General features: G+C 46.2%; 1 protein-coding gene across 2 annotated transcripts in view; it reads right to left on the bottom strand.

The window, feature by feature from the left end:
• Positions 1 to 22,609, bottom strand: part of DIXDC1 (DIX domain containing 1) — a 31,258-nt gene extending 8,649 nt beyond the window's left edge. Inside the window, exons 1-7 of one of the 2 annotated variants that reach the window (XM_026041017.1) lie at positions 22,550 to 22,609; positions 12,244 to 12,373; positions 11,241 to 11,366; positions 9,918 to 10,176; positions 8,603 to 8,710; positions 2,410 to 2,519; positions 1,252 to 1,400 (exon numbers count right to left, since the gene is read on the bottom strand). In XM_026041017.1, the coding sequence (XP_025896802.1) occupies positions 1,252 to 1,400; positions 2,410 to 2,519; positions 8,603 to 8,710; positions 9,918 to 10,176; positions 11,241 to 11,366; positions 12,244 to 12,373; positions 22,550 to 22,609 (942 nt within the window). Of the gene's footprint in view, positions 1 to 1,251; positions 1,401 to 2,409; positions 2,520 to 4,804; positions 5,414 to 8,602; positions 8,711 to 9,917; positions 10,177 to 11,240; positions 11,367 to 12,243; positions 12,374 to 22,549 lie in introns of those variants that run through there. The other variant, XM_026041018.1, reaches the window with a different exon arrangement.
• Between the last annotated feature and the right edge of the window lie 1,556 nt (positions 22,610 to 24,165).

Raw genomic sequence — 24,165 nt, 5'->3', positions numbered from 1 at the left:
CAATTTCTTGGCAAGCAACATCAGCTGCCTTTTCCTATTCCCGGAGGATGAGGGGGCAGCAATGCCAGCTGCTTGCCCTCGTTCTGAAACATAGGGCTGGGAAGAGCGAAACATGCCAGTCCTTCTTCCAGTGCTGCCTCTCCTGGCTCCCATTGGGCACATAATGTAACCAGATTTCACCAGTGCACCAAGCATCTATTTTCTTCTGCAGTCTTTTGTGTCTCCTGCCCATTGTCCACACGGACAGCACCCTCCCGGCTGCCTGTGCTTCTCACACAATCTCTGCTTTGTTTACTGGCACATAAATATTTACAATTCAAAGCTAGTATGGTTCCCAGCACAAACAGAAAGGAATATGCCTGAGAGAGTTCAGGGTCTTTACCATATGGATCAGGGGCTCTACTTCCCACGTGGAGTCACACAAACACACGGGGCGGAGGGTCATTTGGTCACAGAGGGACTGGAACAGGGCAGTGAGAAAAAGGTCCCATAGAGAAATAAGTCATGCAGGGAATGTGCCAAATCTTATGGTTCAGACCAGTTCACTCAAAGACTGGTGCAAGTCTGTGTGACCCCATGAATCTCTATTGATTTCCCGACATTCCTTGTCTCTCTGCATTACTTCCAAACACAAATCCCAGAAAGACTGCACCATTCTCCCAGGCTGCTAAAAAACACCTGTGAGCTGCCAAGCATCACGCTGAAGAATGAAAGCCCCAGTACATAGGAAAACATTGCTATATATTTCCCATTTTGCAGAGTATCATACATGCTCTGCACAGCGACAGCATGTTCAAGAGTTAGCACGGCATTGCAGAATGGTTCACTCAGTCAGTGAACCTAACTAGGAGCAGGACTCCAACCAAAAGATAACAGGAAACTTATCAGCTTCTAAGTACACACTTTGTTCTGGAAACTCCGAAGGAGAATCATTACCTACCTGCATTGAGCACATCCTTTACCCCCTAAATTACTATTACTGGATATCACTGATTTTCAGTCTTTACAGCAATATTTTCTTCTTCCTTCCCATCCTTACCTCCATCCCCACAGAATAAAAGCCCCAGAAATCATGTCAACGTTGAGTTTCAGAGAACCCTCAATTATATATAAAATAAAAAGAAAAAGAGGTCTTGCCTGAACTGCATGGAATTACGTTATAATCTTTTCTGAAGTCTGCTAAATGTATTGGAGATGGAGAGTTCCATAAGAATATGGAGAAGGCTGGCTGGCTGAAAAGAAGCCACTTACCTGCAGGCCTGAAATCATCTTCTTTGCTTCCTCCATTTCCTTTTCCAAATGGTCTTGCTGTTCCAAAAGCTGTTCCTCCCATGAATTCTCTAGAAATGACTCAGGGTTTCCTGCCTTCCACTCTGGCTGAAATTGAGATTCTGTCTCTTCTGTAAGAGAGAAGAGGTGAGTATGGTCATGAGACATAACCAAAGACTCCAGAAGACACTTGCACCACATACAAGGACTGCCTGCAATTACCATGTCAAAGCTTTTCCTGCATAGACACAGAGTGAGCCAGTTTGTTATACCTGCCTGACACAGCTACCCATACACCTCACTGACCAAAGACAAGATTGGCTATTGCAAGATGTGGTACTTCTACAGACAGGCAGTAAAACACCTCTGTGCAGCAAGGGAGCACATGAAGAGCTACAGCCTGCCAGCTACTTCAGCAACTGAACTACTCAGTCAAATACTTTGGAAAGAGCACTGCAGAAAGGCTCTATTGTCTGAGACACCTCAACATCTCCTAGAAGAGTCCCTGCCATTCACTTTTGGGATGAAAGCTAACTAGAAATAGGTATTACTAGGCTGCACGGCTGAGAGAAGTCACATCAGAAACTTATTTGAAAACATTTCTGTCATTCTGTCTGAACATCTCAAGGGCAAACTGATCACGCCACAGGGCATTTGCAGCAATACGGCATTGACTTCTCAATGCAAACACCACAACAATACTGCAACAGTTCCATTCCTCACAAAGAGCCACTCAACCTATGTACAGGCGCATTGTAACAGACTCCTGTTTACACAGGGCCAAATTCTGCCCCATGTGTATTATAAGTTCACATGGCTGTAGTCTTTTTTTAAGCAAATGTTGAGTATTTTTTCAAAAGAGCCTAATGTAAAATGAAAGCATTCTCCCCATAGTATAAACAATACATGACATAATCTTTCTCCAGGGCTTTTCTAAACATTACTTTTCCAGTCTCCCTGACTTTGTCATATTATGGCACAACTGTAGTGTTATGTCTTGGGATTTAATATTGTGTGGACAGATACCCCGCACTCAATATATTACGTTCATTCCAGGTCTTTGTAGAGCTTGTCAGCAAGTCTGTGTTATAACAAAATCACAAGGAACGTGAGAGCTGTAAAGCACTATCTGCAAGATACCTCTTTTAGCCTCTGTTTCTTCAGCGTGGATGATGAATTCCACCTTCTCCTCTGACTGGGTTACAGTGGATTCACTCTTTGTGCTATGGATAGGACTGGGTGATGTGAGGCTGCAGGGGAAAGAAAAAACAGTTATTTCTAGTAGTGACAGCAAGAGGTTAACTGATTTGTGGAATGATTAATCTTTTCATCTTCTTTGAGACTGCAAATTCGAACCACTAGCACAGACTTACCACATACACTCAGACATGGACAAACCCATGTTCTACTGCAGCTCTTCTCAGAAATTCATTTTACTGTCAATCGTACAGGTATACTGCAAAAGGAACCAAAAGCCAGTCCGATTTTCTTCGTATGTTACTTCTGTGTTTCAAAAGCATGACTGCAATCTAGGGAAATTGACTTAAAACTCCAAGGGAGGACACTTTTTAACAAGTCAAATACCACTGACTCATGCCCTTATATGAAAATTTCTCAGTCCAGTGCAGCCATCCCAGCTAACTGTGACGTCCAAACTCTCAATCTTTTTTTTCAGAGATTCCTCCCAAATGCATCACCCGGACAACATCACAGGTGTCTGAAGCTCACTGACCCATTTAATGGGCCTCTGAAGTCTCAGGAACTAATCCTTGCAAGTGTGAGCTGGAGTTAATTTTTCATTCTCCTCAAGACAGACACAAAAGACAAAGCAAAGAAAAAGAAAACAAAGTGGAAATAATAGAATGGCTTTAGAAAAACAAAAGGTTTCTACCGCTCACCCTCCCCATCTTCCCAGTGCTGCTGTTACATATTCCACAACTAACAGACTCAGGAAGGCCTTGCAGCAGAGATGGAAATGACTTGCTAGCAGTTTCTGTCTGGTCCACTCCCACAGCCAGGGCTGGCCTAATTCTCATTTATATTCCAGACCTTCCAGCAGTATAGCTTAAGGAATCCAAACTTAATGGACTTCCACCACTGTAAAGATTAATGCAGGTCACTAACTGAAAAAATATCCCATCTTCTAACAGGGATCTGACAGCTACAGTACCTGTTCTGACCCTGCTGCTCAGAGGGCCATGTTTGTCAAAGGAGTCCAAGCCACCCGGTTTTGCTCAAAGATTTACCTTCAGGAAGACTAATCCCATCACAGCACAGCACTTCCCAATTAGGGGCATTCTGTATTCTGTACTTGCAACCAGGAGCACATGGATATACAGCAGAAATTTAAAATTCATATTAAAAAAATTCTTTCAGCAGCCCAGTGAGAACTCTTAGGCTTATGCCACACTAAGATTAAGGATGAAACTTTCCAAAAGCACCATCACAAAGGTGATCGAGCTCAGGTGATCTAGCACTCCAATAACGCAGAGGGCTATTTGTGTTCTTTTAAGGAACACATCTTGATGTCCCTCCAGCACATCCTTAATGAAGATTCTGAACCTCAGAAACCACAGTACCAAACGGCCACGGGAAGTGCACTGGAGGTTCTCACCCAGGCAAGAAGTAAACAGATGAGAGGTTTCCTAGAAACGCAACATTAGCAATTGCTGAGTGAAAAGCTTATGATTTAAGATTTAAGGCTGCAACTGAGGCATGGGCAAGAGGAGGGAACAGGAAGGGGTACTGTGCAGAGAGAGCGAGCACGCTGGGCAGGAGCAGGTCATAGGGACTGAGGGGGTGCCACCTGGAAATAACACCTCGCTCTTCCCAACTCAGCTCTTTTCAGGATTGCACCCACAGACCACAGCAAATCCACCTAAAATCTCAGCTGCAGGAGGCTGTGCAGTCACTAGAGCTTTAGCATCCCACAGCACGTTAAAACAAGAGTTTCATTCCAGTGTTCCTGAGTCCAGAGAGGCCTTCCCAGGCAACTTGTCTATTTTAAGAGGCTAAGAGGTTCACACGGCAATAGTGACTACCTCTCAAACCATACCAAACAGTAAAAGATCCCCTAAGATGCACTTGAACAGCTGATGAAGCAATGGTACAGGCCAAAGGTGGCTCTATTCATCACTCTCTCAAAAAACATTTCAATGATTTTTTTTTTTAACGCATGCAGTCTCACCAAGCCTGCTAGAGTACAAAAAAACAAAATCCATTAATATGATTTCCTCTCTGAAATACATAATAATTCACAATTAAAGTACGCCGTGGGAATAAAGTGCTGGAAATAAAGAGCTGGGAAATTAAAGCAATTTAACTAAGATTTACGATGCAGACAACGGTTCCGCTTTATTTCCTTTACCACAGCTTGGTGTCTTGACTAATACCCTTGCCCACTGGAGTCCCCGCGCTGCCAGTGGTGCACACAGCCAAAGCTTTAGGGAAACAGCGCTAAGTCTGAAATCTCTCATCATTTTAGTAAACACTCCACCCCTGCTGCTTCAAACAGACAATGGCAACAATCGCTCACCATTTGACCTGCTTCCCTCCCATGATCCCACTTCAACCTCTCGCCTCAGGGAGTCTGCTTCCCGGGGAGCCTCCGGATCCAGGCTACAGGCATGCCTCGTCCCCTCACGTGCTCCGAATCAGTGCAGAAGGCGCCAGCTCCTGTCAATCTACCGCAGAAATATCTGCAAGCTGGATTGCCTCATATGAGCTGGAAGATCCACGGCACCAAATGCGCGGGGTCTTGGCGAGAAACCATCCGCTGGCAGAGCAGCAGCCTCCACACGCAGATTTGACTCCAGTGTCAGCGAATTCAGCAGCCTGCGTTTGGGTTTTGCTGGTTTTCCGCTCGCCTTATTCGTCTCTTGCTGCTGCATTTTGGTCAGCTGCACGCCCTTGCTGTTTGCATCACACAGACTGTGGTCTGGATGGCGAGGTGCATTTCTCATCCCATTCTGCCCAGTCCAGATTCCCAGCACCTGCTGCAGATGCCGATGCACAGCCGCGGGCAGGTGCTCCTGGAGGCAGTAGGTTCCTCACTCTTCCAGCCGCGGATCTGGACTCAGAACACGGCATGCAGCACTTCCCAGCCGGCGCACAGCTCCCTATCTCTGGCTCCCTCTCTCTCCCGCTGTCACACAGGCTGTGCAAGGCAGAGCCTTTTCTCCGAGATGCCTGGCTCAGTGTGGGGGTGGGAAGACTGGTGAAAAGGGGAGGGGAAAGGGAGGACGGATGGGTGAGGGGCTCAGTGGCCTGGGAATCAGCCTGATTTTGCCAAGTTTTCCATGAATCTTTTCTACTGCCTTTGCTTACGACAGTGTTTCCTCCTAGGAATTGATAGCAGTGCTGTGAGTTCTCTTACCAGCGAGTTAACATCGAACTCGGCTGAAGCAGAGGGGATGCTCCAGGACAGGCTCGGCACGCACACAGTTACACAGAGGAGGATGGCTGCTGTTCCCCACCACACTTTTCTTGCTAATAAAAAAAGTATGTTTTCTCTCTCTCTCTCTCTCTCTCTCTCGTCAGCCAGTTCTCATAACTGATCTTCTTTATTTCTCTCTTTGGAGGGAAAGAGAATTAAGCATCTTGTTTTCATTGTGAAGCCTGGCGTCAGTAGAAGATATCACCAGGAGCCAGAGGTTCACACTGCTCAAATTCCTTGGGTACACCACCAAGTGATCCATTTCACCAGAGCTAAAAGCAAGTACGGTCCTCGGAAGCTTGGGAAACAGCCGGCATGAGGCAGATTTGTGGGGGAAAGGATGCGGGAAATATTCTCATAGAAAGAACATTGTGACTATGCAAGGAGGAAGAAACCTCTAAACAAAGTCCACTGGAAGTCAATGCAACTGCTTGTGGACAGAAGTTTAAATAAGGCTGGAGGAAACTGGAAGAGAAATTTATGAAATTTCTGAAAACAACACAAGTGCCCTCTGCATTTTGTATGCGGGAAAAAACAAGACACTAAGCATAAAGGACTGGACCACACTAGTCAGTACCCATATGCAGTGGCCTACATGCTAGGACCTCATTTATGTGGAGGTATATCATGAGCTAGCTTTAATTTCTCCCAAACATCCACAGGTATCTGTGCATTCCCTGCATCCAGCCACAAAGCCTTTCATCCATCAACTCAAATCAAAACATACAGAGCATGACCACTGCTGAATCCAATTGCCAAGACACCAATCACTGACCGGTGCCCTACCACAGAGCAAGTACTCTTGATTTCATGATAAAACTTCATATGAATAGATCTTTCGCCATTTGGCAGCTCCTCCTGCAATTAAACAGCCAACCTCTGTGTTTGTAATTGCTGTGCCTCTGGCTAATGGCATCAGATGCCTTTTTACCACAACAGCCTCAATCTGCTCTCTCCTTGCTCACACAAAAGTTCTATATCTGGCAGTGCTGGAGGCTACAAAAAAAGCAGTCTTCTGCCTGGCAGCCCAGATCTGTTCCCCAGCTGGAGCCTTGGAAAAAAAAATATATCCAGCCCTCAAAGCTTCCCTCTTGCCCTTTGATAACGCAGACAGAATCCAGCACCTTCAACATCACTTTCTGCCTGCCTCTGAGGCCTTGCGGCTTACAAACCCAAGACAATTTTTGTATTATCTCTATTTTTCAAATTCTTATGAAAATAAGAAAAACAAGAATAGTAATTCTTTTTTATTACATATATGTATTATCTCTTATCTCTACTTCTTAGGGAACAAATCTGCACGCTGGACAGGGAAATTCCTTTCTCAAGAAATTACGACTGAAATCTAATCACACATCACAGCATATTCCCAGATTTAATTTAGAAAGTGTTTCAGCTCCAGCTTGATCCACTCTCCGATCACTTCCTGGTGAGCTGTCAGTCCCTCCCTCTGCAACTCCACGACACAGGACTAGCGGAGACAGGGACGGAAGCCACACACACTGCGCAGCCTCCAAGGGCCTCACAGTCCCTCCAGCTCCGGATCCGCATGCACAGGGAGCAAAGTGCAGAGGAAGGTCCCAAAAGAATCTGGGTTCACAATCAATAACTCAGTTAGAAAATACTTTCTGTTACCGATACTCACCAACATGAAGAGGATTTCTCTCAAAGGTACAGTTTGTTTGCATATTTCTTTTCACTGACCTCAGCATCCTCAGCTTTTCCAGAATTAGATCCCACGAAAGCTTTGCCAAATCCACCACTGCACTATGCCAACCCAAGGCCTCTATCCACCCACATCTACTGAATGTGGAATTTCCACAGTAGTTGCCATGTTTCAATGGGATGTGTTTACTCTTGAAAACTGGACAGTTTGAAAAGTTCCAGAAAGAGATTTAAAGGGCAAAGATTCTCACTGAAAGGCTAGATAATTTACCATATACTAAGAAAAACTCGTGGAATTTTAAAGACAGATAGAGCAAAAAACAAAACAAAACAAAACCAAAAGCAAAGAACAACAACAACAACAAAAAACCACTCACACAAAACAATTTACCATGAGCATAGATGGAAATATTCAGCCACTAATGAAAACAAGAGAACAGCAGTTGTTCCACAATGCCTGATACAAGAATACCCATAAAAATCTTACAGCCAGTTGAAACTGAGGGAGAAGGAGGCAACAAATTTCACTCATTGTCCTGTGAGGATCACAGTTAGGAAGTCTACACTGCAGTCCTGTGAAATTAGCCATGAAATCCTATTGCTAGGGCCAGAATTTTTATATCTCCCTTGGAAATGACAGCGTCAAAAGTACACTCTCTGCTGACATCACGTGGAGACAGCGGTCTGGTAAGCAGCTCCAAAGGAGTTTCCACACCTCTCTAAACGTGTCTGTCTGCAGTGTTTATAAAGCAGGCCTTGGGCTGGACAAGGGGACAACAGAGCAGAGCAGGGGCTTACTCTGGGGCCAGGTGAATCAAGAGAGCTGCAGCGATGTCCATGCAGCTCGGCCCTCTTCGTCTGTTCTTGGGGAGCTCAAATGGAGCAAAGCCTCAGGCCCTGAGGGAGACCTGATATGTTCAGACATTCACTCCTTCATTTTCAAGCTAGTTTCTTAAAACGGAAAGGACCTGGTTCCTGTGGCATTACTCTGCAGAGCAGCCAGGAGACGGTAGTTTGTAAAACCTCCTTTCTATCAAACAGAGCCAGACTCGGGTGATAAGGGCGGGCACGCTGAAGGGAATGCAGGAGACGGTAGTTTGGAAAACCTCCTTTCTATCAAACAGAGCCAGACTCGGGTGATAAGGGCGGGCACGCTGAAGGGAATGCAGGGTACAGGCTCTGCCATGCACAGGACCATCAGGGGATGCATCCTGGCAACAGCAAGTTTCTTACCTGGAGGAGTGAGACTCTGAAGGTGCATTCTGCTGCCCTTCATACTGCTGCACCAATGCCCGGACACTCCAATAGGGATTTCCAATCTCCTCATCCATGCTGCTGTTTCTAGAAGTAAAAATCAGAGAATAAAGGAGGGCTTACCAGGAAGGGGCAGAAATTACCCTGGTCTCCAAGGAGGACGGCCGGAGAGCTAAAGAAAGGAAGGTAATTAAGAAGGGGCAGCTAGAAAGCTGCCATTTAAAAAAAATAAATCTAGTATCAGGGCGCTTCATTCTGTATTCTTGGTACTAGGAAACAGAAACAGATAGGATCTTACCTTTTAAGCCCATCCCCACTCTGTGGCTATAAAAAAAGGGGAGTTCTAGGAAGGCAAGAAAAAACAAATATACACAAATAAGAACAATGACTGGTTTTCCTGAAGAACTCCCGGCCTAAAGTCTTTGCAAGAAAAACCTTTAACATTTAATTTTTCAGCAAAACATATATTTTCAACTTCATTTCCAAACTGCTTCATGGGTACTCCCTTGAGCCAGTATAATATGGGCCAATGACCTTTAACTGTGTAAATGAAACCCTTGATATGCAGCCATCTGGCTTCCATTTAAATGTCATTACTATTATTATTGTAATCCGCATTGCACCTTTTGCATGTGTTACTTTATTTTTTTATTTATTAATAGTTACACATTCCTCTCGTACATGGATCATTCCCCTGCATTACCACCAGAACTCCTCTGCTTACAGCTGATTAACAGCACACAGCAACATTCTGCATCCGTCTTTGGCAGGTAATGTAACAGTGCAATGAACAGCGACGTAGAAAACAGAAGGGACTTGGACAACAGGAGCAAAACTGTAAGTCTAGGGGAAAAAAAATGCTCCTAGGTCTGCAGTCCTGTAGCTAATACCTTAGCTTTCTGTTCCATTTGAAATGATAGTCTGCAGGCGCGCAGTACCAAGACAGCTCATTAAAAGCAGTGCAAGCAGGAGAAAAGGAGGCAGCCTTAAGCACAAAGAAGTATTCGTTTGCAGCGAGGTAACAGGAAGCCAGCAGCTATTTGACTGTTACACCTGAAAAGAAGCTAAAATATCTGTTGTTTTCATCAGGAGGCAGCCAGGCCAGATCACTGCTCCCTTTTGTCAGGCCACCATGGGTATCACTGAGACAGTATTCATTTGTGCGATGGGAGATCTCTTGCATAAGAAAGCATCCAGACAGAGAGACCTAACTTCGGGCTTTTGTTTTTAAGGTCTTTTGCCCAACATCCTGCTAGCGCAGCTTGACTTCAGGCAATCAGGAAGCACCCCTTACCTCTGCCGGTGCCGAGAAACATCCCGGCCCAGCTGCGAGACGTCTTGACGGACATCGGCCAGAGCAGCCACGGCTCCCTGGGCCACCGCGGCAGCTGAACGAGGCCTGTGACTGGCAGCCGATGCCAGTGCCGACGGGCTCTTCCCCCCAGCGCCAGCTGCTGAGCTGTGGTTCACTGCTCTCCCCGAGCCTGGTTTGAAATGAGCTGCTAAGGCCAGGATCAGCCTCATGATAGATTTCAAGTTCCCATCCACAATATCTGCAAAATGCAATTCATACCGAAAGCAGGGCCATTAATAGGAAGTAATAGGAAGCAACATCTGACCAAAAAATGTAGGGGAAATTAAATCCAATGGATTATGCCAGTTAAAAAAAAAAAAAGTACTCTGTAACTAGGACTGCATTACAGCACGGATGCTCGGTTTTGCTTGTTTTGTACAAAGCAGCATGCTGAGTGCCACCTACAGATCACAAGTTTAAGTGCTTACAACAGGCCTGAGCCTTCTCTCTGTGGGCATTTCAGCTAACAGTGCAGTACGTAACATGACAGCATAGTGTAATTACTAAAGGTTCTCCTGAAGAGTGCAGCAGTCAGTGAAGACTACTACCCTGGTCCTAGCAACTGCTCCAATTGGTAAATGGAATTTGCATGTTTAGGCAAAGTATTTGCCTTGATACGCAAATACTAAACTTCTCACCTTGACGCATAAAAACCTTGTGCTCTTCTGTCAGAGCCCAGAAGGGTCATGTGCTCTGCACAGTCAGGCTCAGCACCTCTGCTGTGCCCCTCATCTGCAGGGCCACAGACAGCAGGAACAGTCCCCCTTCCGATACAGCCAGCAAACCACAAGGATGAAGGCCTGTCTTTTGCCACACAAATACTTTTCCCCAGTGCTTGTGATATGTGACTAAATCATGCCATAGACATGTGATTTTGTGTATTGAGAAAGCGCATGATCACAGGTTTCCAGCGGTCCAGATTTTTTCCCCAAGGCTCGTTTTACAATAACTTCTATGGCTTTCTGGTGAGACAGTCTAGGTCTGTATCAACCTTTGCACCATTATCTGTTCTTCTGTCTGCTTAAGAGCAGCGGAAGAGTTACTCCTGCTTCCCTTCATTGATTTTTGCTACCAAAAGCAGGTAAGAGTACGGTGTCATTCAACCCAAAACCTATTACCAAACCACAGAAAGTGGAAAAGACAAAGTAAACAGAAAAACCATCCCCTAAAAACTAAGCACTACACTGTCAGCTTAAAATGAAACAAAACAGAACTAGGCCTGCAACAAACAGAAACATCTGAGGCAACCTCCAGAGCATATACCTTTGGCTGATGTCTGATGCATGCGGATCTTCTTTGACGCCACAAACTGCAAGACCTTCTCCACATTTTCCCTCATTTCCTGCTGACTGGTGGGATTGACCTGAACTCCATTCAGCTTCTCGCCAGCTACAAAAATGGAACACCTTAATTACAGAGGGGAACAGAACTGCTTGCTGCCATCTCAGGAATGGCTGTAAGGGTAGGGACTGGTCTTATATCCTGTCAGAGACTGCAGGAGACATGCAGGATTTCTGGATACCTTACAAGCAGGAAAAGAACTGCGGGTAATCAGGTCATAGACTGCTTTGCCTTATACTGCCTGCAAAGGTGCATTTTGAGCATACTTATTATTGTTCCATTATTATTCCTAAGTGAGCCTGTGCCCACCTGTGTGGCAACATTACGTGGTAATTTCTGAGACTGTGCAGCATCACCTGGAACTGCTTCTGCTCAGTCTCTCTCCTTTTCTTATATTAAAAAACTCAGTATCTCAACAAGCAACTCACCGTGCTGAGAAGGTCTCGCATCAACCCCTGGACGCCCGCCTCCCAGCCTTGCCTTGAGCACTGACTGAGTCACAGCGACACACGCAGAGGCAGCCGAAGTCTCCCACCACAGAGAGACCTAACACCGTTCCTCCATCAGCAAAACCCTTTCATGGCTGCACCCCAGCCTCATGGGAATTAACACAGCCTCTGACAGGTTTCAGCACATCTGTCAAATGAGGCGTTCGAGAGCACATACGTGCTCGGGAAGGGGCCCGGTCTGGCTAGCGCCCAACGTTACACAGAATAGACAGAATGTCGTCTGCTACGACATTCGTACTTCCGCAGAATTGCCTGTAGCATTCACACTTTTGCTTCCTTTCCGGACAGCCCACTCTCCCCAGCTCTGATGCTGTCAGTAGTGGCCATCAGCCAGCCCCAGAGGCCTGCACCAAGGGCAGCCTCCTGCACACCGCGTCTAGCCCTGCAAGAAGACAGTGCCACGTGGCATTACTGACCTACAATCTCAATAAGCGATGAAAGGATAACTCCATCTCGGAGATCTTGTCTCAGGTCTTGGACTGGCTTGATTGTTGGCTTCTTCTTCAGCTGGGAATTCACCCAGGCCACATATGCCTGTAGCTGTTGCTTGAAATAAATAAATTAAAAAATGCAAACTGTTAGCAAATGAGCAGTTTTGTATAGGGGAAGCTGAAGGGCTCTCACTTTTCTCCACAGGTTTCGCTGTCTTCTGCCTTTGAAAACAAACACAAATGGGTCTAATCCCAAAGCCTGCTGAGCACTGACTGACATCACTGCACACTGGGGTGCTGCTAGGCCCATGCCAGGACAGGAAGAGCAAGCCAGACAGCAGGACAGAACTCACGCTAAGCCCAACCGAGGACAGAACTTGCTTTACATAATATCCAATACATGCAGGTTCCAAAACAATGCTGTCAGCCCCTCATGGCTGATGCCAAAATTAGCTCGCCCATAGTAGTTAACCCCTTTCACACCCACTCCCAACTATTTCCTGCCAGACACCTGAAAAGTAAAAAAAGGACAGTGCAGAGGCAGAAAAACCCATGCCAAAGGCACAGGAAACTATGCCCATTACCAAAAGAAAGGAGCAGAGCAGATTTCCTGGAAGGGACCACAGCCCCCCTGCTCCTCACCACTGCAGGCACGGTTCCTCGGTTTCCCCCGGAGCTGCACCAGCATTTCCAACAGACCCATTTTATTTCTTTCTGGAGCTTGCACAGACGGAGGCTGCCTTGTGACAGCACTGAGACCCAAAACACCCGAGAGCAAACTGCACCAAGGGCATCCTGCGTGCTGCTTTGCACAGCTGTGGATGTTCACGCAAGGGGAAGAGCAGGGAGACACGGGCTCCTGGTCCACGCGAGGAGCCTTCTGCCATCCCTGCCTGGAAGGAACAGTCACTTCACGTGGCCTTGTCACTTCTGGCTGCCTCCCACTCGTGCTTCCGTGGCTAGTGGGAGCCCTGCTGAAATGAAAACACCTTTGGGGAAGGTTTGTGGGGCACGCGGAATGTAAACAGATTGATCCATTTATGGGATTACCTCTCTTTCACTAAGCTTCCTGTTATTCCACCAGTGCGGCAGGTTTTAAGTCTCCATTTCATATTATCACAGCAATGCCAGTCAGAGTTTATGCTTTTCTTGCCCACGACTAAAATCACATTCTGATCACAGCCTCACTTTAATTATCCTGACAAGGGAAATCCAACTTGAACCATCCCATGGCCCAGTCTGCTGAGTCAGAAAGGTGCCCAGACACTTGTGTTCAGTCAGTTTGCTCACTCAGCACAGAGCTGGCGAGCAGAACAGAGGAGTCGAGCCTGCGGGAACACCCGCTCGGGTTTAGGGGGAGGAAGCAGAAGTGGGACACTTGCTTGCTGGAGCACACACAGCCCTTCACGTGATCTGGGCCATCTTCCGCAGCTGCGACGGCAACAACACGTATGTTCTGTCCAGTGTCACCTCAATCCTGCACATCCGCCGTTGCAGTAACAACCGTTGCCTTAACTGCTACACTTCTTGGTGAAAACGATGAGCGTGCACTGATTTTCAAATCAACAGTGATGACTCTTCCTGCCAGCCTCCAAGAAGCATCCCAGCCTCTTGCAGGGACTCTTAAACCGAGCATGTGGGCACTGAAATCCAGTCTCGCAGCATAACCTAATTCCAGAGCCAGACACACCACAAGCCTTCTATTACGTGGGCATTCAGTTAAGCTTTAATTTATTCAAATAATTATCAGTGCAAGAGAAGTAGGTTTGTTTACAGAGCCATCTGTTACCGAGTAATACCGCATCAGCACCATCACGGAAATATCAGGATTCAATAAAGACTTTCCAAATAGAGTTGCTTGAAAATTGCATCGGAAGTCTGTGTAATTTAAGAAAATAATCTCCTTTTCATAGATTGTGTTTACTGCTTTGTACTCATTTTCTTTAAATCATTTTAGAAAATTCTGAATGAGAATGCTATATTGTACTAATTCTGTGAAGGGTAGAACTCCTAGCCTGCAGAAGCCTGCAATTCTATGAGAGTCTATAGACTTCTTCCATTCAGAAACCTTTTCATATTTTTTCCCCTCCACTCAGAGGAAAGAAATGGGCAAGAAGTAAAGCCTTTCCCTAAAGAGCTGATTGTGTTTCTTCTCTGAGCATTCTTTGTGCACTTACAAAAACATATTTTTGACACACCATTAATCTATTATCTCTTCAAAGCGTGAGAAGATTGAAAATCTTACTGGAAAAAAATTAAATCCCAATACATTTACATTTTAAGTAATCCTGGTTAAAAGGAGGATTTTGAGGCAATGGAATATGGATGCCACCATTACAAAAAGGAGAATTTCACAGTGGAGCTGCTGCAGTACTGCAGACTTTGACTTAATTAGCAGACTTAGTATTACTTTTTCCACTAAAGCATAAGACTTTTTTCCTTAGCTGTTCAGACAGTTGGTTTGTTCATCATTTCCGATTTTGTATCCAAAAAAAACTTGACAAGGTAATGACTTTACCAAGAGACTCGGATTCCTGTGGAACTCAAACTCACGGAGCAAACCATCACTTCTGGCAGCTGAGATGAGCAGGTAAGTGAACTTACCATGAAAATAACAGAGAGAAAAAAAGCCTAATGACCTAAAAATGTAAAAGCTGGTGTTTAATGCAGAGAGGGACAAAGCCGCAAGCCGCTCAGCAGAAATCCTCGTGTAGCAACCCCTAAAGCAGGGAGGCAAAGCTGCCCTGGCTCTTTGCACTCACGCCCTGGCTCCCAGGGCAGCCCTGAGCTCGCAAACGCAGAGGCAGCGCAAGCAGCAGAGCGCAAGCCAGGCCTAGCAAAGGCTGCCCGGGTCTGGGGGCCAGGAGCCCGTAGCACCCCGTGCCTGCTCAGACGGCTTGGCAGCTGTTGAGTCCTTCGCCACCCTCCCGTTGAGTCTTCGCCCTTCACTAGAAAGGGAAGGTCCTGCAGAACCTATTACACCAGCTCCTGCTACGTTCTAGCTCCACTAATTCCAGCTTCCGACCCAACTTCCAAACTGCCCAGGCTTTGTAAAATCCCTGCAGGTTCCCCTTGCCGGTTTAGAACCCAGTCTGGCTCACAGCTACATCTAAGAGCACTCAGAGAGAGAACAACTGATGTTGTAACTAGCTCACCCCTTTCCTTTACCCAAATAATTCATCCTTCCATCACCAATTCTCAGTAGCTTTCTGCTACTCCCCTGCGTTTTGCTCCAAGCTTCAGCTCATTCTCATTCTGGAGTTAAGAGGCCAGACACCAAAGCCAGTTCTGCACCTCCTGCACCAATATATTTTTTTCCTAAAAAAAATAGGATTTTCAAAAGAAAAAAAAAAGTATGAGCCTAGTCTAAGATTTACTATACAGAGCACAGATTATTAGGACTGTGATGGAGTTAAGTTTAATCCTATTTATATTAACATAGCTTTGTGTTCCAAAAACAGGATATGTTTACCTGTATGCTGCAACTAGGAAAGTAACTCCCTCACCTGAAGAAACTTGGAGCCGTAATTGCTTTAGCTCCTCTACAAGTCATTGCAATATTGTTATATCTGAGGCGCTTCAGAAGAACCCACAAGCCTTGCAGGGGTTAGAAAGACTTTAAAGCAAGATACTAAAGCCACCTGCAAGAGTGTAAAGCATTTGACAACTTACAGGTACTTCTGCTAATATATTACAGGCCCCCAGTGCAGCGCTCTCCACCGAGCAGAGCATTTGTGAGGGCCGGGCTCCACTTTATTTACGATCACGTACTGAGCATGTATGTAACCTCCCAAAATGCGCTTCAGGCTGAGCAGCCACAGGACTGCAGCTACGCAGAGCAGGGACACAAATCTTCGTGCTTTTCCCTGGTCACAGACTGACTGCCTTCAGGAAGAACTCACCCTGCTAGGGGAAACACTTTTTCTTAGCAGCTGCTAGCCCTTACCGAACTTTATAATTAAGTGCCATTATCAACTATTCCAGAGTTGGAAGAAAAGCAGTAGCTCTATTGCAGATCTTCTGCCAGCCTAGCCCTAGCTGTCCTTGCCGTTCTCATTGAGCCAGTGTAACTCACCACCTGCTGCTTAGGGCTCATGTTTCTCCCCTCTCTGCCATCAATCTGCCCCATCTGCTCGATGGTTAATTTTCGTCTCCTCTGAGATTAGGGAATTGCACATTTTGAAGGGGGGCATCAACTTTATTTTTGGACAAAATTGTTCCTTAACAGGGAGATTCCCTCCCAGAGGGCCTAACCTCCTTGTCCTGTGTTAAAGGAGACTCCCATGACACTCTGCGCTTCTAAGAAAAGATGCTTTTTTTCAATATTCATTTGATGAACCTGATTCTTTCCTGTCTGTTGGATATGGGGTTTCCATTTGGCAGAACAGCAGTATTCACAATCTTTACTCTGTTTGTCCTTTATGCCCTTTAGTCACTGCCCACAGACCAAGTCTAAGGGGGTCAATAGGAACAGCCCTCGTGCTACGAGGTTGGCCCCAGCGTGAAAGGCATTTAGTGTCCTGTGTATTCAGAGCACAGAAGCAAATGTCTGCAGAAACAAAGCCCAAAGGGTGGTCTAATTGCATCAGGATGTAATGTTTGAGACCTTGCATGACTTCTAAGCTCTCCGACATCTTAATTAGATGATCTCTGTAATCTGCCATCCAGTGCTCTTCCAGTTTGCGGTCTTACATTTTTGTTTGATGAGGCCTTTGCAGAAGCAGAAAATAAAAATGCACAGGCAAAGAGAATGATGTTTCTCTCTGCTCCCAAAGCCAGCAGATTTTTTTTTCTTTTCTGAAAATCACTACTTAAATATGATTCAAGCATTTTAACACAGGGAGATAGGCTCTGATGTGCCTGACAGTGAAACACAGCCACTTAATGACCCGAGTAATGCCAGATGACAGTGCATACAGAGAGGACTCCTCTTTCACATACCTCTTGCTTTAAAGCAGAGCATGCAATTTTTTGAAAATAACTTTTGGCCCATCTCGAGCACGGAAGATGCCTCAGTACAGCAGTGCTGTTTGGAAAAGGAGGCATCTACGCAGTTTCATGCACACCAGGAGACAGAAATACTGTGTGAGCTGAAAAAGAGAAAACTTGTGACTCAAAAGCTCCATAACCCCTATCCCCTATCTGAACGCAAGCCTGGAAGGCCAGGATCACCAGAACACTGTCCTGGTGTCCGGCGGGGAAAGAGCAGGGATTTTTGCTCAAAGCCTGGCAGTTTAAAAGGGCTGAAATGAGAGCTGCCTTCGGCATCTTGGCTAACCGCTTGTTACTGGGAGGGGAATAAATGACTGGACTGTGGTTCCTGTTTGGTCTATTACAGGAGTGGCTTACTGGCAGGCTTGCAGATGCCAGCTCGAGTGCTGGACGTCTGTGAAGGATGAAGTTAAGAGCTGAAGGTGCATTTCACAGGTTGTCCCAGTACAAACAATGGCGAGAATTTCCATAGCACTCAGCTATCTTTCAGGATATATGGTTATTGACTTAAACGTTTACCACATCTCTCACTGTCCTCTACCCATAACCAGCAAGGGCTGCAGTGCTGGAGGGCAAGATTCACTTCCAGCACAAATGAGAGTGTTCAAACGCTATAAATTCCTACTGTCATTTTTTATTCTTTTCATGTCACAGAGACACGTTTTGAACAGCTGTCATGCTGCATTCCAGGGACATTTGACTTTCAGTAAAGGATGGAGTAATCCTTAAGTGTGCCTGCAAACGCTGCTGGTTTTCTCAGTTAGTATGACATTTTAGAATAGACTTTTTGGAAGAGTTGAATAGAAGTAAATACAAGAACTTTTTATGTAGCTCATGAAGCCAGCATAGCCACTCACATGTAAAGGACGGTTATGCTTTGTAGTTTGTTACAATCTAATAATAACTAATCTTGAGTCTCCTTTCAGGAAACTAAACCTAGGTGAGCAGATGGCAGGAACTGTATGACTCTGACTGCTTTTTATCTCCATATAACCAAAGAGTTATTTTATTGGTGCAGAACAAAAGCCCAGTAATTCCAGTCTTCCTTTTCACGTAAGCTACCTTTTCCTTCTGCTGATACTTGGCCAAGGCATATCCTTGCTGTCACATTGTGATCTCACCTGTGCCACCCATCTTCCAGATGGGAGGATTTTTGTGAGTGGTAATTGAGCAAGCTTTCTTCAAATAGGAATCTTGTCTGACACTTTCTAACACCACAAGAAAGCGATTTCTCTGGGATTCATCTATTTTCCACCCCTTCTTCTCTTAAATCCCATCTGTTTGTAAAGGTCCTGGGATTACTCATCATAGCTTCCACACACACAGTGATAGCCCTATGCACTCTTATATTCGCAAGTGTGAAGGTGGTAGGTAATCTGTTCATTTAAATGGTGTTAGGGACCATTTCTGGCCCTTTTGCAGTACATTTCAGTGCCCCAGCTCCCCAGTCAGGGAGAAGAAAGGATTTTGAGTTTTGAGGCTCTTCTCTCTTTAAACAGACAGTGTTTCCACCCAAGCAGACATGCAAAAAGCTGAACCATAGATATCTTACTGTAAATTGCCAATGGAGCATTTGATTCTCCTTAATTGTCAAATGGTTCCACTACACCCAAATAAAGTTTAAGGTCTGTCAAAACAAACTGCGCTGAGACATCATCTGCTGCTTCAGGAAAGAAAAGGAGCACTGTTCCATATTTAGGAGCAAGCGTCACCAGCCCAGCAGAGAGACGGGGGAGAAGCTTTGTGAGGAAGTGAGGCACGCGGTACAACTGAGCAGTGCCTTTTGCAGGCAACGACCTTTGGGGTAAGGAGAGGGGAAAGGACCTCCACTGAGGTTACCTGGTAAGGATGCATAGGTAACCACAAGTAAAATGCTAACAGAAACATACCAAAGTAAAGATGATGTGGACTGAGATACAGCCATTCTAAATGCATAATAGCAGCACCTTTACAGAGCTTCAAATAGCGAAATCCAGGCTCTGAGGAGTCGCTGTGTGACAGAATCTTGCAGGGATGTGCTAGCCCCAATGGCCTGACCTGGATGAAGAGACTGCAGTCAAAACAGCTCTCTTCATAGTGAATCCTATTAGCTATAAATAGCACTCACTGCAAGGGGAGGGTGAGTGCAGGTTTCTCCTACTAAGATCCCAGTAGCAGAGACATTTTCATCACCGATCACACGACAGATCATGGGGGACAGGACAGCTGCAAGTATAAGACATAGCAATGCCAGAAATACACTGCCAGAAAATTATTCAACCAGAAAAGCGAATGAAACCCAAACCCAGGCCACTTCTCACAGCAAGGATCCAGAACTCGCGGGCAGGATGCTTTCTGATCACTTTGAGTGAACTGACAGATACGGCAAAGCTCCGATAGCGAGAACGAGCAGAGAGATGCTGTGTGCGGGAAAGAGAGTAAATTCCTGTCTCGAGCTGTGGCCTGCCACTCACTCAGCTGTGGCCTGGCTGCTCGGGGGCAACTGCTGAACGCTGCGCTCCGGCAGGCGGCTGGCACTGAGAAGCCCATGCGGGGCAGAGCAGAGAGCCCCACCTGAGCGCAGCCCTTGCTGCGCGAGCGCGTCTCCCTGCAAGGGCCAAGCTTGCGCCACGCTTTGGGCTGCAGGAGACCCTAATCCAAAACAACCTCGAGCTCTCAAAAATTCCCTGCCGTTTCCATCTGCACGGAGCAGCCAATCCCAATCCCAGGCTTGTTGTTCAGCGTAATCTTGGAGGGAGCAGTTGCCATTTCAAATGATGCACTGCGTGCAAGCGGCTGCATATTGAGTCTGCCAGAGCAATTGAGCCTCCTACTTGAAAAGAGAAGGCGGAGAGGGAGATAATTGTTAAAATAGAGCCACATTAATGGCTTGGAGCTGTCAGGGCCATTTCTGACACTTTTTTGTGTGTGTGTGTGTGTGTGTGTGTGTGTGAGTGAGACCCATCTGTCTTAAACAACAGCCAGAAGCCTAAGCACGCCTTAAATAAACCGCATTTCCTCAAAGAAAGAGAGTGACCTGAGGCCATGTGGACAGAGTCACCACAGCAGAGACCCTGCGCTCTAGTTTTCCACATGTTATAAACTGCCATTTACAGCAGCCACACATTCCCATGGCACCATCCAGCTGTGGGACTGAATTATTTAGCTGTCTCAGAGCAACATAAGACTCTCTAAGCAGCAGGGAAGCACCTTCAAGGCAGGATATTCCGTTAATGAAAGAGGGACAGGAGCAGCATGATGCCCACAGGGGAGTTTGCTCCATTTCAACATTAAACAAAAGTTACCCTGCTGTAGATGTCTGCAGATGTCACTCTGCAATCTATTTTGGCCTAGGGACTCTGAAAGGAAAGGGCCTTGAACTTAGCCCTGAACTTGCAATTTACAGGGCTCTTTTAGCAATCTGTGATTATGTTCATCGTGGAAAAAGCACCAACCTAACAGGTTATCAGTGCAGCAGAATCACATTAGCTACAGACAGGCAAGGATGCTGAATTCCCCGCCTCTGCTCAAGAGCCTTGGAGCCCCCTTCAGCGAGCAGGACAGTCAGGAAGGGAGGATGCAGAGAAACAAAAGAAACTTGTCTGCGGCCCCTTGCTGAGCAGGGTAACATTCCAGGCATGGATTATAGGCCAAAGGTGCAAAACAGAGAGGCATAACCAGCATCCCCAAAGAAAGAGAACTATAGCTAGCTTGGAGGCCCTGAACGAATCCCGGGCTGTGCCTGAGCTCAGCACACATACCTATATAGAAGGCTGCTAGCTACTTACCTATTCGTGCATGCTGACCTACGCACAGATTCGCAAAGTACAGCCTTGTATTCCAACGTACCTAGTCACAAAAACAGCCACCTGGCCACAAAAAATGCTCCTCCAAAAGCATATCACAGACACTGAGTCAGCAAGGCAATTCTTGCAATTTGCTGCTTCTGTAACACTGTGCCTGACTCTTACCTTGAATCTGGTTTTACATCCAAATATTATGCTTAGTAGCCACTCACTTCTAGTCTTTTAACTTTGAGATGAGACACCTCAGGACACTCTGTCACATCTGAGGACTTAATATAATGGTTACTATTAACTTACACCAGAGAAGAAATTGCCGCCCCTGAGAACAGGAAGTGTAACCCTCTGCAACTCGAGCTAAAGTGATACCTTTGCTAGCTAAAAACGAGTCCGAGGCTCTCTGTGAAGAAGGGGATGGAGTATTCACACAGTCAAGCAGAGCATTAAGAGGAGACTTGTGGTTGGCGTGAAGCTGTGAGGTTCCAGTTTCAGACCTCTTTTGTTTTGTCTTTGCTCACTGGTGCTGCTGCGCTCGGAAGGGGTGTGCGTTTGCTCCCAAGAGTGGAGTAGTAGGGGCAGCACAGTGAGATGGGTTGGGGCCTGGCATGCATGAGAATCACGGAACACAACCTGAACAGGATATGTGCTCTAAGAATGAACAGAACACCCCAAAAGAGCATTTCCGCCCCCAGGTGAGAAAGGAGACAGCAGCCACTTTGCTTCCAGCACAAGCCCCCACAATTTTCCTTGCTTCTCAGCTTACAGGCAGGAAATGGTGTTCCAGCGTGGTCTACACAATGAAGTGCAGGGGCTGCCCTGGCATTGCGTACCAGTCCACAAACAGAGAATCCAGCTCAACTAACTTCTCACGCACCCTGAAGAGGGAAGCAAGCAACCTGCTTTCCCCTTGCAGTCTCAGCATTCCTATCTCTGGAACTGGTTGGCAGTTTTCATTCCTTATTTTAAGATTTACCTGGCTCCCTGACAGCAGAATAAGCATATAAAGAGCACTTCAAAAATGATGTTTTCCTGACCAAGATGCATTTCAGTCCCCCCACCGAACAGGATGGAATAACAAACCAGACAGACGGCTCTGTGTCAGCCTTTCTCAAAACCCATGATGTGTCCACATAGCAGATTTACAGTCTTTCCAACAGCTCTCAGACATAAAGATCTCATGTACCTAAGAGAGGAGGCAGTACTACAAAATAACCCTTCTCCACAACCTTACTACAGTTTATAGTATTTCTGATACAAGAATAAAAAAGAGCTAAAAACCTCAGCTGTAAACCAGCTACAAACTCTCCAAAACTACTGTTGTTTTGTAGACCCCTGGCTGCACTGCTCAGTGTGCTTTTCTGCTAGCAAGCATCTCCCCCTCCCAGAAATGTTGCTCATTTTTCTCCTTTCCTGCTGCTCAGAGCACTGGGAGACACACCAAATCCTGCGAGAGGCTGCACAAGAGCAGGCTGCCTTGCCCTGGAGGGGTCTGTCTAAGACGTGGGTCATGCATTTACCTCCGTGAAGCCCTCCTGCAGGATATCCAGGACATTCCCTCTGGCCAAACAGGCGAGCATTCTCCACGAGCCCACCGCCGGGCGGGGGTCTCAGCGGACGCAGGGCAGCTCCTCCGGCTCAGGGCACGGCCTCCTTCTCCTCTTCCCAAAGACAAAGGGTTGGAGCTCATCAGGAACCGCGTTCATAGTCCCATGTGTGCAGCCCGTTCCTGCACGCACGATAGTTGAGCCAAAGTCAGGGCTCGCACTGGGCATGCTCAGGAGGGAGCTGCTGGGGGAGTTGCAAGCTGGATGTCATACGGTTCCTATAGAAACGCTTCAGCTTACAAGATGCAGGCCCAGGACCGAGTTGGGGAAACATCTGAAACCTATTTCCAGCGAGCGTTCTCACGCGGAACCTGCTGCGCGCAAGAGATTTTCAAACCCCCCCAACACGGCGGGCTCTGGCTGGCGTGGGGGCAGGGAGATTGCAGGAAGGAGAACGCAGGGAGCGCATGTCTGGCTTGGCTAGAAGGCTGCGGGGGGAAGACTGGCAACATCCTCCACCTCTAACTCTCAGCAAAGGGTCAGCAGCCCCAAAGAAAGAGCCCTGGGCTCTCAGCAAACCCTGCAGAGGCAGGAAACGGCAGCCGGGCTGCAGCACAGCAAACAACCTTGATGCAGTACCAGCCTTCACTCTCGCTGCCATGCAAAGAAGTTAAGGAATTAAAAACAAAAGAAAGAAAACTTTCCAAATAGAATTAAATACAACTGCAAGCAAAGTTTCTAAGTCAGTAAAAACTGCATTCATTCCAGAAAATAGCTACCAAACATCTCCAGGCAGTCCCTTAGACTTCTCCTCATCTTAGAGGAAATGCCGGAAAGAAAGCCCGAGAAGCCTCTAAGACCAAAGGCCACCTTTTGCCAGAGGCTCTTGCTGCCAACCCAGAGAGCAACAGTACAGGCACTGTCCAGTGACATTCAGGCTTGCCTTTGGATTTCATAATATTTGGTTTTGCCCAAGCATTTCCAAGTGAGAAGACACACTTTAAAACGAACATGTTTTTCAGCCTAAGTATTGGAATCATCTGGAGCAGAAAGCAATAGCAGAATTTTGTCATGCTAATATTTTCTCTACCACATCTGGAAATGTGTGGCTAAAATTGAGAAGGACAAACAATACATCATTCACCAATCCAATTCATTCAAAAGCAGGCTAGCCGCCTCCCCCATAATCACACATGAGTTTTAAATTATTTACTTATGTTTGTTTCCGTACGTATTTTAAATATTTCAGTGTCAACTAAGATTTTCCTGTTATCATCGATTGCAGTATCACAGTTGTTAAGCAAAATAAAAAGTATTTTGAGACTTTGCATAGAATTCTTGACAGCGAGCACTGCTGATGGTTAGCTCTATGATCCAGGCTGCATGTAAGACTCAAAATGGCTAATTAGACTGCAATAAATATTTATCCTCGATAACATCTACACAAGAAACATCCACAATGTAATCAAGTAGATTGTGCCTTTGCAGTTTCAAGCAATTTTGGTATATAATCTCAATAAAGGGTTTCTCCATTAGACAGAAAGTGACCTCATTTGAGCTTTTTTTATGGACTTTACAGTGACACTGTT

This window comes from Nothoprocta perdicaria, unplaced genomic scaffold (genome assembly GCF_003342845.1).
Source record: "Nothoprocta perdicaria isolate Ctin4 unplaced genomic scaffold, notPer1 scaffold_275, whole genome shotgun sequence".
Lineage (NCBI taxonomy): Eukaryota > Metazoa > Chordata > Aves > Tinamiformes > Tinamidae > Nothoprocta > Nothoprocta perdicaria.
This window is presented reverse-complemented; position numbering and strand designations above follow the sequence as displayed.